At 37.4% G+C, this 14,756-nt stretch overlaps 1 protein-coding gene across 1 annotated transcript; it reads right to left on the bottom strand.

The window, feature by feature from the left end:
- Nucleotides 1-1,719: 1,719 nt before the first annotated feature.
- Nucleotides 1,720-13,950, bottom strand: LOC140241898 (pancreatic lipase-related protein 2-like). The gene is made up of 6 exons (XM_072321646.1): nucleotides 13,902-13,950; nucleotides 8,829-9,124; nucleotides 6,461-6,582; nucleotides 3,617-3,723; nucleotides 2,857-2,987; nucleotides 1,720-2,025 (listed from the first exon to the last, which is right to left on the bottom strand). The coding sequence occupies exons 1-6, from the start codon at nucleotides 13,948-13,950 to the stop codon at nucleotides 1,720-1,722; spliced, it is 1,011 nt and encodes a 336-aa protein (XP_072177747.1).
- Nucleotides 13,951-14,756: the final 806 nt, after the last annotated feature.

Here is a 14,756-nt window from a genome sequence, read left to right as displayed (position 1 = left end):
GCCACTGCTATGCCAGAGGGCCAAACCATTATTCATGCTGTACAGCGCCATACGATGGAATTGAGTATTACTAGTACGTTATAGGAAACCAAAACCCAAACAGAAAAAGAAAATTCCACATGCTTTCACTTTTATATAGTGTAATGAAAGAGCACTTCACTAACCGCTTTCAAAAACAGGAGGAATAATTACTACCCTGAACATATGTCAGTATCAAGTTGATGGAATGTGTAATTTTCATGAAAATAATTTTTTGTGGAATTCTCTTGATATTTCTTTATATTGTTGTCCACACATGACGTCATAAACTCTAGTAGTCTCCTAATCCAGTCATTACAACAGCAAAACTTTAAAAATTAATAACTTTTGCATCGATTGTCTGATTTGCCTCAAACTTTCACTGATGTGTTCTACTAATATTGCTGCTTTCACCCAATCCACATTGCTCTTTGGATTTTGGTTTCTTTTAATGAATTTACTGGAGTGAATTCTATGAATTTTTCATGCATGTGAGTTTATTTATTTCATTCATGAAAACATCGATGTTTAGATGACAGTATATGACTGGTGGATGTTGAGGGTTTTTCTGTTGTGTATCACCCACACTGTATAAAGATAACATTGATTAACGAAGCAACAATAATCCATACACGTTTTAAACATGGACACACTGGTTTAGCTCTGTTTTGTATAATATTGGCCTAGTAGTTTTTTATTATTATTATTTCTATCCTTTTGTCCCATCAACATAACTCAGTGGAAATGAATACAACTCGTGTGCATGAATAAAATCGATGTTTCTTCAACGGCAACGTGTAACAGGAGCAATAAAACATGCTTAAATGTAATCAGTTACGTAACTACGGCATGTATTAGAAAAACAAAATCAACTTTGAGACATGCTATGAAATATCATTCTCACGAGAGTCGACTCCACTCGAATTGATAACGATTTCTGCTACAAAGGGCTTCGAGCTCCACTCATCACGCCATATGATTTATATTGTTTGCTGCATGTAATACGCTCTATGATTATGTACACGTATATAATTATGTATGATGTTGTGTGTGTATGTCTGTTTGTCTGTCTGTCTGCAGCCTGCCTGTGTCTGTGTTTGAACTGTACAATGTAAGAGTCGGGATATGTCACACACAGTGTGATAGATTATAATATGCCTATGTATAATTATATAAGATTACGTGAAGGTTTTGGCGCGTGAACAGGATAATCTGACATTGCTGGACTGTCGACTGCTTTGATAGAAGATCGTCATCCCCTGATAAGCGGGTCCCTGATATTAGAACAATTTAACCTCCCTAAGAGTTTTATGGTTTTTCTTCTCATAAATGCATGATTCACTGTCTTCAAAGTTCATGTAGTCTTAGAAAGTGTGTTTTCTGGAAGTGTGGACTGCATGCCAGGATTAATTCCAATGTAATGATGTATTCTTAGCATGCAATGTGACAACTCGATATCTCGGAGGCCAACGATCGACACCGTGCGTTGTATAGATGTCCTCGAGCTCCCGTAACATTCTATACTAATTCTAAAACTTGGTGAGTTGATAGTGCAAATCTTCATACATGTTTTATTCAATTGAACTATACGAACTGTCACTCTACATACAATAATAGTGATTCCCTACCAAATTTGACTGTTCAAATACACTGTATTGATCTTTTCCCACTGAAACTCAAAATATCCTTTCCTTCCACTTCTTATTTCATCCGCTGTGTTTGACAATACTCCTCATTACTGTTGGTAGCAAGGTAAAACGTCCCTGTAGCCTGGCTGCGATCTGCGTTGTAACCCATTTCCGGACAACCTGCCAACCCGCACTTGGCGCAAAAGCCCAACAGGAAGCGGTTCCATGAATCGCATGGGTAAGCAGAGAACTGGCAATGACGAGAACGAATGCTTTCCTCGAAGTAATAAACGGCGCGGAAATGATCGCAAGTTACGTCGAAGAGGGCGCAACCCGGCATATCCACACCGCCATTCGGGTAGAAATCGACATGGCCAATCTGAGTGAGAAGAAAACGAATTCTGATTTCATAATATACTCAGTCGAATGTCTTCGCATTTACAAGCACACCCCAATCCCGGAAATCGACATTAAGATATTCCCGGTAAATAATCAGCAAACCAATAATTCTGATTATATTTGGACATGTTAGTTAGTGAAAGATGCAGTCAAATATTGACACATACTAGTACATGATTCTTCTTTGTGACCTTACTCTGACGATCTATATGATAAAAACACTGGGTATTGTCAGTGTCTCCCATTTCCTTGGTACACAAAACAACTGAGGTATCAAATCAATACATTTCCTTCTATTAAAGAAATTGTACGGTGCATTTAATGAATACATGTTTATTTTTATTTTCATAGAATTTATATAAATTTGTTTTTCACGGAAAATGCCAAAATAAAATCAAACATCAACGGAAAACTGAATTATACCCATTCAATTTCCAGCTGACAATGTCGATACTTTTTTAGCAGAAATGCAATATAATTTTACATGTGCGAACACAAATTGATTTTGGTCGTGTGCACTTCAACACGCTTGGTTTTCATGTAGTTTTGGTTGATTCAACTGTACTGTAATGTTGACAATGATAAACAAAGAAGACCCAGACGGATAAATGTTTCTGTACACGAAAGTGAAAAGACACGTCTGGTCGATTGCACACGGTTCAACTTGATTGTCAAAGTGGTTTATGGAGCAAAGTTATGCAAACAGAGTGGTCGGATGATCATTATGAGGAGACAATTCCTTAAAAAGTGATCTATTTAATTTGTTTAGTCTCGAAGACTTCTAAAGATGGCTGCATTTCTCAATAATTACCGGGTCCATGAGTCCCATTCCAACAACGTCATCAGAATCTGTGTGAATGTTGTCAACAAAGAGGGCGTCTGATGGGTCCAGGCTGCACTGCGTCTCAACGCCTCGGAATCCAGGCCCGGCTGGATCCAAACCTGTCAATTGCCACGGTTTGTAGGATAACGGATGCATATAGTGACGAAATAATTTTATCAAAGCTTTTCTTGAATTTATTACCAATGACTGCTCCAACTGATTGGATCTATGTTTCACCGTTTCTTCTGTGTCTCAGCATAACGACAATGGTCGTGTGTTTATCAAACCTTTTCACCAGGGCTGCCAACAACTTTTGGTCCTTTCTCACTCTAAAACTTTATTTCATTTGCATGCATTTCTATTGATCTCACTCATTTTGACTCCTAAATTATAGCATTGGCCTATGTAGTGTGGTACGGTATGTCACTGACACAGCTCCCGTAGGATTTTAGGAGTCTCACTCTCAACTAGTTTCCAATGTTGGCAGCGCTGTTTTCACTAAAAGACAGTCGGATACACTCTAGAGACATTTTGCTAGCTTATACAACCACACCACTCCCCGTTATCAATCTGATCAACAAAGGATTATTGCCATCAATTTTTACTCTAACATGATGCGTAAGAGTCCTAAACTATTTAAACAGCATTGAGTGTTTATTTTAGCTTACACACGTAAGCGCTCCACCGTTGCAATTTAGGCCTACCTATTCTGGCACACTAGATAATTGCTGGAGAGCAGTATAATCACCTGTAATGCGACCAAATCCCGGCTGATAGGCTCCGGCGTAGCCAGCTGTATGCGCTCCCAGGCTGTGACCAATCAAGTGCATATCCTCGTAGGCGGCTCCGGCTTCTCTGTACGACGTCATAAGACAGTCAATACAATGAATTTGTTAGTCTAGAAATCAGAGGGATTCGATCAGCCAGCGGTTATAACATCAAGGAGACCTGGGCCTTGTCTTATAAAAGATGTGATTAAAATTAGTCTCAAGTATCATAAACTTGCAATTGATTTCAACTTGTGATTAATTAAAAGTATCCGATTTAATATCTATGCCAAACTCAAATTGCGATCAACCTATAATAAGATAATTTTACAACACCTGTAAATTTACGATATATGTTTCATAACACCTAAGACCCCACACAAGATAATGCTTCAGAGATTAGACTGGCAGTCGGTGACCCAGAGAATCCAGTATCGATATTGTATACTTGTATATAAAGTTGTCAATGGACTGACCCCAACGTATTTGCAATCTTTGATAACAAAACGAAATCCCTCTTTTCAAACTAGATATGCAATTAGCTGTCCTCTTAATATTAATCTTCATAGAACTGAATATCATAAGAAATCTTTTCATTATCATGGATCTAAAATTTGGAATAATTTACCTGATTTCATTCGAAACGCCAAACGACACTGCAAAATGCTTAGTTCAATTGATAGACTTTAGATATCATTATTGTAAGCATGGGTGTGTTTGTGTGTATGTATGTGTGCGCGTGGGTGTGTGTGTGCATGTGCGTGCATGTATGTGTGTGTGTGTGCATGTGCGTGCATGTATGTATGTGTGTGCGGGTTTGGGTGGGTGCCGGTGTACTGGTGTGGAATTGAAAGTGTGTGTGTGTGTGTGTGTGTGTGTGTGCGTGTTGGTGTGTGTGTGTGTGTGAGGTTTTTTCTTTACTATTATTTTCTATCTCTCCCGGACCTGATTGTATTTTTTTTTCTTTTTTGGTTTCATTGGCTTGTGTACAACCCTTTCTTGTGTACGCTCTATTATATATGGACTTGTATAATCTTGTGTTTATGTTTCCTCTTTGTTACCGTGTTTGTAACTTTGTGTTTTTTACTAAAATTGTATTTTGTATGTGATGCAGGGCCCGTTGGCAGAGCAGTTCAGAGTGAGCTGAAAGGGCTACCCGGCTAAAAATAAATAAATAAATAAAACACAAACAAGTTTAAAAAATTGTTATCTTTATGCAAGTACAAATCTGAATTCCTAATCACCTTGAAATTACCTTAGTGGTTGAGAGCGTTATCACCTTTTCTAATGATGCTTTTTCAGAAGTTTGATGGAAGAAATGACTGATTAATTGAAAATTCCATGGCAGCTTAAAATTTGCTATTGATTTAGAACAAATTGCAAATTTGGAAAGATTTGCGATCACTTCAGTCTCAAAAGTTGTGATTAATATCAATCGTCACTTAATTACAAGATAATTATTTTCATGTCAACATCGCACATATCACACGACGCAATATCCACAGAGCGCATGCAGATTTGCTACACAGGTCATGGCTGATACATGGAATGCAGTTTTATTCACGATGAACAATTTTGGAGTACCATATGCAGTAATCAAGTAAGCGTATACATAACGAGATGCATTTAGTATGCTAGGTAAATAGATATATGAGAGGGACGGACGGGTTCTCAATATGATAACTCTGTTCGAGAGAAATTATTGAAAAATGTGTTCGACTTCATATTGTCTTCAATACTCTTCACTATGTGTATAACAACGTGCACTGTTTTGTATTTGCATGATTTCGTAAAATGAACGTATACAACCAAAGTAACTTCACGATTTTGTTAAACTTAAACATCAGGTTCGACCTGCATAGAGAACATATGGCTTGATTTATGATGTACTTACGCACAGAATATGATCGTAGTTGTCGTTATTCTGCCTTGATCGGGTAAAGCTACTAACTACTGTAATTTCGCTAATACTGTATTGCAAGTACAGGATCAAGCCGAATTTGCATTAATCGCGTATTTCACCTATTGGCATTTCTTCTGTATAGAGAGAAGCGCATGTCGCATGAATTTTCGTCGTTTGTTAAGCTCTGTTTTACGAGCGCTACTTAAAGATTGAATAAAATAAAGCAAACAGAATTTCATTTTTTCACTTCATAATTCAAAAACAATGTCATAAATTCGCACCTTAACCAAGGGAGTTATGAAAGTATTTAAGACTCACATGTTCTCATAAAACAATCGTGTCGCATATATCCAAAGATTCAAATTACATGTGGCGATTATACCGCACTCAGACTTTCTCGCTGGTTGTGATCACTAACAACCCCAGGCCTATTAAAAAAAAGGGGGGGGGGAGTCATAACGCTGAGTTACAGGAATAATATTGGATAATAAGAGTGAAATAAATCATATTTCAATTCATTCTATTCTTACTTACTTTTCAGCATACCAGTGGTTTTTGTGAAGAGGTCAATGAGAGACTTGCGAGGCAGTGATAAAATCATCATACTCAAATTGCTTTGTGTTTGTGATCAATATGACTTCGAAACATTGTATATGGAAATTACAAATCCAATTCCTTTTCCTCGTTGGTGTTCGAATTCTAAGTTCAACTGTTTGATTTAAAATCAAAGTCAATTTTTAAAGGTGCCCCTCTTAAGAATGTAAATGTGTGCTTTGATAGTTTTAGGCTAAATACAATTAAAAAAAAAAAGTAATTGAATTGACTGGCGTAAAAGATAAAGATATGTCGTGATCATTTCCAGCAGTTTGTTATTTGATTATGGTTTGGTTTGGTTTGTATTTTGTAGAAATGAGACATGTACCTGTTGAGTAGACGGGCAAGCATTGCAATCTCCCGCCCAACCACACGGATATTTTGGCGACAAAGATTGTAGCCACCCCTAGCTCCAGGCTGCCAGTCCACCATGATAACGTTCATGTTGCCCTGTTGAAATTAAGTTTGACATAACCTTTAAACGGGTAATATCTGAATTCTTAAATTAAGGTTTGGTGTTGCTTCTCTCTGTCTGTCTGTCTCTCTCTCTCTCTCTCTCTCCCTCTCCGTCTCTCTTTCTCTCCATCTCTATCTTTCATTCTCACCCCTCACTCTCTCACTGGTCTGCTGTCTTTCTTCGATGTCTGTAATGTTCATTTGAACTAGCAGTATCAAAATTAGTGTATTAGCATTAGTATCAATATAAGTATTAGTATTGGTATTACTATTACTATTACTATTACTATTACTATTACTATTACTATTACTATTACTATTACTATAGTATTAGTATTAGTATAGATATTAGTGGTGGTGGTTGAAGTATAACAGGGGAAGTGAAGATGTCGAGGGTTGATTGCAATGAAATTAAGGGAGAAAACATCAAATTGAGCGGCAAGTATATATTCTCTTAAATCCTAAATGTGAATACCTACTCCTGTACAAAATGTGTTTTGTGACTCATCAGCGTCACGGAACGTTTTGCTCGTGTTTAAACTTAAGTCAATTTAAGGTTTAATTGCCCCTCCCCCTTCGAATGGCAGAACTCGAAGCGGAACTACGAGTTTTCTTTGTTTTTGGTTTTTATTTGTTTGGTTTGGGAATGAGAGGAGCAAAAGTGTTAGAGCTCGTCTTCTCTCAATTATTCACGAAGATACAAATTGCAATTTTGAGATTCTGTGTTTCTGAGCTGACTAGTTAAAAAAAAATAACAATTTTACAAAGTTTTATGACAGGTGAACAACACTTTCATATCTATATATTCCTTTTAGAGCAGACAATTTGCGACGGTCCCACGTACAAGTGAAAAAAAAAGTTATGAAAACAATGATGTTGACACAGGTAATTAAACTAAATAATTCTGTACATTGCTGTGCAACCTTTCGATGATAATGAGAAACTTTATTTGAATTACAAGTACAACTTATCAGCGTATAACACCAAACCATCTTCAATTCTTAAGCACACACATACACACACACACACACACACACACACATACACATTATGCACATTATGCTCTTCTTCCTTTTCTACGACTACAGAATGATTATTATTTGCAGAGGTATTATGGACATTTAACAATTAGTAATTAACAAGTTCGTGAAAACAGATATGCACTGGAGCTAAACAGAACATAGATTAATGGTAAGAGCATTGATTAAAAAAAAAAACAAATGGTATAACGTTAAAGATTGTTTCACTTATCAACGTCTATTTGAAAAAAAAAAAAAGGTCATATATAACGCTCCAATGCTGTATATGGCCCATGATCACCAAAACCCATGCAAATCTTTAAAAGAACTTTGTGAAATACATCCATATCCATAGTTCCTCACTACAGCAATGATATTTCATCTACATGTAATATGTTTTACATTTTTTTTCTATTTTGTTTCATTCTTTTAATGTGACTGGAAAAGTTACTTGCACACATTGATCAATATTTTAGGATGTAATACATAGTACTGCTTTTACATTGATATTGATTATAGATATTGATATTGACGTTAACATTATTATGAATCTATATTCGTATGAATCACACTGAAACATAATGGTACTCATAATGATAACGACAGTGTTAATTTTATATAAACTCATATTAACTACAGCTTTAAATTTGGTTCCGTAATTATTCGGAATCTATTGTATACAGTTCAGCAACTGATGACTTAATTTCAAAGTAGTGGTGTTCTGGTGGTGTTTCTTTTTGATTGTGTGTGTGGTGGTGGGTGTGTGTGTGTGTGTGTGTTTTGTGGGATTTTTTTATATGATATCTACTTAAGACTCGACAACAAATATAAATGGATAAAGTAAGTGTTTCTATTTTCAATGACTTCTTGGAAAATGGGCTAAAGCCACCAACAGTCCAGACTTGGGAAGGTTTAGCACCGAAATTTCGGTTCAGAGTGTTTATAGAAAGAGTTTATCGGTACATCAGTGAGAATAGAATGTTCGTATCTGGTATGCAGACAGGTGGTGTGTGTGTATAATGTGCATGAACATGCATCAAAGACAGATAACTACATAAAGCCCATGTAGTAAGGAGACTGAAGATTATCATGCATTTATCTCACACAATACGGTCTGAGGAATATACGAATGAAAACGGCGACTGTTTTTCTAGACCAGATTTCACGGATTTAAAAAACAAACAAACAAACAAACAAATAAAAAGTAAGTGAGAAACGCACCTCTACTAGAAGCGAATTTTTGATGTCTTGAAAATAGTCGGAGAAGATGGTGTCGGTATACCCGTGGATGATAAACTTAGTGGGAAGACGTCCGTCAAATTCTGAAGCAATGATACTGTTACTATCCAAACGATTTAAAGACTGGTAGGAATCTGGTGACGAGCCAAGCAGTCGTGTGTAGAGGAAGAATCTCGTGCCAATCTGCGTGGGACTTTCGGGTGGAAAACGAAGTGAATGACATGACGAACTGTCGTCGAAACATTCAAGATCGTCATAGCACACCTCGGATCCTAGTGCTGCAGTTGGAAACCGATGGATATTAAAGGGATACAAATAAAGTTCTGGAATGCTAAAAAAAGAGCATAATTGCCAAAGGTACAAGAAAAACACAAAACAGCAGACTTACCCAGATTTACGCTAATTGCCGCCAAAACGGGTAAGAAAAGCATTCCCAACGTCATTTCGTCTCCTGTAAAAGCGTTGCAGGCTAGCTGCCGTAAATTATGATAGCTTTGTGATGAAACAGGCGTCTGTCTTCGTAAGATGTCTTGCTATCGGGGAGAGTGTGAATGCGGGACAGATGCTAACTCGTATTAAATACGATTATCTCGTACATTTAACGCATCTGTAAATCAAATTGTTGCGAGTATACCTATTAAACCAATGTTTTGGCTTGGAAAAATAAGCTTCTTGCATTCACTATCTGATAATCATTGATAACTGAAAGCTAATCTTGTCGTTTCTCTTTTATTAAGATAACCCAGGATATCCGATATGCGCAAAGGCGATTGTCAACTAAGTAATACTTTAGCGGTTTTCGTATACTTGGAAAGCTTGTTTACACTCTAGTATAGGTTTTCCCGGCCAATTTCGCACTTTTGTCAGTCCATTTGATAAAAGGTTCATTCAATTTAGCGAAAATCCTCGTCACTGCACATTCTGTCATTCAAAATTGCAACTTGTTCATTCAATTTAGCATTTCGATCAATGAAATTCGCACATGTGCCTTTCGAATTCGTAAAACGGGCATTCAAATTGGCACGTGCTCTTCAGTCATTCAAATTCGCCTGCACTAGCGGAAAATGGTATTTCAGTCATTCAATTTCGCGTATGGGCAGTCAAATTCCAAACATGTTCATTCAAATTGGCGTAATGTTATTTCTATTTTGAAAAGGTGAGAGCTGTGATTTAGATGTATTTAAATGTTAATTTTTGCTTCATCCACACACTGTTAAGTATATAGCAAAGGTATCTTTGACCATAAATAATTCAAGGTTGTTGTTCTGTAACGCCCCTCTTCTTTTATACACGTCATCAGAACTATACATGCACCAGTACCATAGATTCACTTCACTTTCTTATGTCCAGTCATGGTAGTACGAGTCAGATACAGGCGTATCTCTCAAGAAGACATTGAAAGAATCATAGAAGCATTTGAGGGTAATAACCTTTACAAACTGATGGCTAGAGCTGATCCAAGAACTTTATTCTTAATGATGATTAACGCAATATTGCACCCACCAAATGAAAATAATGAAACATGCAGATGAAAGAAATAACCACGATGTAAATTGAAACCTCCTCCCAATTAATGTCCAAACAAACTTAAGATTAATGTATCTGTGAATGAAATAATGTTATCAAACATTATAAACACATACACATATTTTGAAAGTACTGTTGCAAAGGTGATATCAGAATAAAGAATGAATACGAAATATGAAATCTTAAGATGCTTGCAAACAATACCTATGATGAATGAAAATGGGAAAAAAGGAATAAAAGCATCAACGTGTCTGCTAAATTGACTGCAGTAAATGCGAAATTGGATGCCCAAGAATGAATTCGAATGTCCGAGCGCAGCGTATACGTGATCACGTGACTATATCATGCTAAATTGAATGAACGATTTGCAAAATGGTGCTTGTCTTACGAATTTGAACTGAAAAAGTGCTGATTCGAATGGTGTTAAAGGTAATTTGAATGCTCCAAAATGAATTTGAATGAAAAGATTATAAAATTGAAATACCGAACATGCCATCTAGGCTAAATTGTGCTAAATTGAATGCACAAATTGGGAATTGGACTGAAAAAAGTGCGAAATTGGCCGGGAAAATCTATAATAACAAACTTGGATATGCAGAACTAACACCGGAAAAAATCGGAATATATAAAAAGGAGTTTAGAATTAGGAACAGCAGGTTACGTTTATCGATATAGAACAAAATCAAATATGATAGATGAGGAAAAGAGAAAAACAAATGGGAACATATAAGATAAGTTCATTTCAAAAACGTGACTGGGATTACAGAAAATGCATTGCATTTTCGAATATCAGTAACCAAATTATTACACTTGGTATTAAGATAGACCAGAGAAACTGTGAATAGGAATTCAGAGGCAAAATATGCTTAACCTAATAACACCTATAAATGACCAACTTTACTTGGCTTCGCCTTGTATCCTGAATCCTACAGATCTTATTTACTTGAATTCCCTTCACACAGTATACCCAACCCCCCTGTCTTGTTTGGTGTTGGATTATAGGTAATTTCCGACTTTTTTCTTCTTTTTCTTTTGCAAATCTTCTGTTTGTTTCTTTGTGGGGTTTTTTTTCTGCTTTTTATTCTTACAGCTGTAAGAATTGCGGAATGGAAAGCATCAGGGATGTAACCTTTTTTAGGGTTGTCTTTGAAATGGTTCAAAGATTATTTTCCGATTGATTTCTAGCAAGTGTCATCAGGAAAAACAAAACAAAACAAAACAAAACAAAACATAAACAGCCGTCCAGAGTGCCACAGACTTATACGCCAGAAAGCATTGTTCATTTAAGAATTTTAGCTACATACATTAGTAAACCAATGTATCCAACTCACGGATAATTTCAAAGTGATTCCAATACGAGCCCTCAGCTAATCAGCTGGATGAATATATTCGCGCCTCTGCTTACCCAAATTGATTAATGTACAAAATATGGAAATGATATTACGTGCAGCACGCGATGCAGGATGACCGACGCCAGAAAGGACCGTTCGTTAATCGATTAGGGGCCAACGAAAAATTGGGGTTGGTTGACGATTTAATTTTGTCTATTTCTTTATACGTCATCATTTACTAGAACACGTGTTTTGTATGATTTATTTTCTTAACGCAACGGAAAGCCATTTTGCGTATTATTATGATACTAGCAAGTGAGTCTTTGTGATTTTATGTATATCAAAACGACCCAAAGGTCTCAATACGCTGATAAGTTTCAGGCTTCATAAAAATAAAAAGATTAAAAAAATCTGGAGGAGAATAACATTAACAAAGCGCACCAGAAAGTCAAAAGACCTGACCAACACAAACAAAGGCGATCGAACCATCACCATTCTAGTCAAATTAAGACGGAATATGTCGGAAAGCAAATTTAAACAGGACATCCTAGCTGAAGAAGTGAACAGGATACTGCTCAGAGGAGTAAACTACAGCATTATGACTACGGAGTCACAGGATTTCAGGAGGTCTCCATAACAACGATGACAGCCACCCTATATGGAAGCCACACTAATCCCTCTGAAAAGGGAGAAGTAATGAGGATGAACTACACGTCCCAGTGAAGGTACAGTGCACTCCCGTTATAACGAAATGCTCGGGACCGGCGGTTTTCTTTCGTTATAACGAAATTTCGTTATAACCGAACAAATACAATATATAACGAAAACAAGGAAACCACGCATATATATCACATTATGTTTGCTGAATACTCATCATACACTGGAAAGCTATGTGAAATGTGATGGGATAACTGTATTACAATAATAAACGCAAGTTCCACTCAGAAAGTGTGTGTGGCACAAGGAGAGAACACACAGTGGTGTGAAGCGTTCACCTATGCAGAGACGCTATAAATGCTTGTTCCGCTACGTATTTTCGAAAGCAATTCGCATTTCGTTATAACGGAGCACATTTCTTCTGTATTTCTTTGTCTGTGGCACTCGGAAAAGACTTCGTTATAACGGAAATTTCGCTATAACCGTGTTCGTTATAAGCGAATTTTGTGCCATAGACTTTAATGGTGATAATTTTGGGACCAGAAGATTTACTTCGTTGTAACGAAATTTCGTTATAACCGTGTTCGTTGTAACGGGAGTGCACTGTATAGCATGCAGGGGGGGGGGGGGGGGGTGGTGGCGTTATAAGCGCCTACACCGCATGGTTTACTCATAGAGTTACAAGTTTGTAGCTCCATGGTTTACTGCAAGAGGACCTGGCAAACATAAACAGGGTAGTTGCTAGTCCCTATGGACACTCGGGACTCTTTCTTTTCGGGTTTTGTTTTGTTTGTTTTTTTCATTTCCGCAGATGGTCTCTTGATCGGCACATAAATGGGGTATGCGCTTCGATGCAGAGAAGTGCTACACCATGTCTGCAGTAAATCATCCTACTTCTACCAACTCGATAACCATATCCTGCAGTACGTCCACGACATTCGTTACTTAGGAGTCGATCACTATCTCAGATGACCTGAAGTGGGAGAAGAACGTTGCAAAGACCACGCAAAAGGCGAACTGGGTTCTATCCCTCCTTCGGAGAAACCTCTACATGTACTTCTGTCCTCGACGCGAACTGCCTAGTGAGATCACTTCTTGAGTACGGTGCCCTGCCTGAGACCCGCATCTACAAAAGGACATAAACAGACTTGAAAGTGTCCAAAGAAGAGTTGACCGATTCATTACAGGAGATTACGTGTCTAGAGATGACGGCTTCATCACAAACAAGCTGGCTGAATTGCATCTCCCAAGCTTGAAGGAAAGAAGAAGGAACCTCAAACTCACCCTCTTCTTCAAAGTGGTCGGGGCTGGTGCCAGCTCTCCCAATTCCAACTTTTGTTCAACCTACAAAATTCAGACGACGTATCCGTGTCAAGGAATTTGCAAACTGTGATACTGTAAATATTCTAGATAGACAAGTGGCAAATAACAGTAAGTGCTTTAATCAAATAAGAGTGGAACCACCTGAGTGACGCCACTATCAATTACTCGCCATCAATAGACTCATTCAAAAAGGCCATCGATAGAACCTCCTAATTACCCCTGCGCCCTCTCTCGTCCGATGCGTTATGCCCAGTCGGGCCCTGCATCGTACACATCCAGAATCAGAACCAGAATCAGAACATCTGCGTAAGAAGTGCAGTTTACTTAGGCAGCAGCAATAAAAGCGACTGGTTCAGGACTAGGCTTACAGCCGGATTAAGACAAGGCTGCTTTCTCCCCCATAACTTTCATTTCATTTCATTTCATTTATTTCCACATCCTGATAAAAATACAAAGAATACTGCGTGGGAACGATACATACACATAGAACATTGGAACAATAAAGGAAATGTTGAACTTATGACAATTTCACAACAGACAAACACACAACATAAAGCAGTAATTTCAGTTTGTGGGGGGATCAACATAGACCGTTGGTCTTTCTATGGCTGACCCCAAGTTTAACAGCTAAAATAGTTACATTAATGCAATACAAACAAGAGAACTATACTACAGAGAAAACACTATACAAATAACACTTCAACATCATAACTCTTCAACATCTTCTTGGAACAAAATGGTTTTTGCTCTGGAAGACCAAGGAGGACAGTTCGTATTGACGGCAGAGTTACAAACTCAGATTTGCATACTACTGACATAGACAGCAGGGGAAAGGAAGAAGAAGAGAAAGATCTAGCAAACTTGGTGAGGTATATATACCTTGACAAGGACCACTTCAACCTATTCATGTTGATCAGTGCATCAAAGAGGCTAAACTGATGAGTAAGAACATGAAGGAGCATCAACATTGGCATCACGGTTAAGTTTTGAAAGTTTTGAATTGTTAGAGCTTGATCATCACCAATAAATAAACACATAAATGAATAAATAAAATATTTAGATAAAAATGAAT

The sequence above is a fragment of the Diadema setosum genome, chromosome 18 (genome assembly GCF_964275005.1).
Source record: "Diadema setosum chromosome 18, eeDiaSeto1, whole genome shotgun sequence".
Taxonomy (NCBI): domain Eukaryota; kingdom Metazoa; phylum Echinodermata; class Echinoidea; order Diadematoida; family Diadematidae; genus Diadema; species Diadema setosum.
This window is presented reverse-complemented; position numbering and strand designations above follow the sequence as displayed.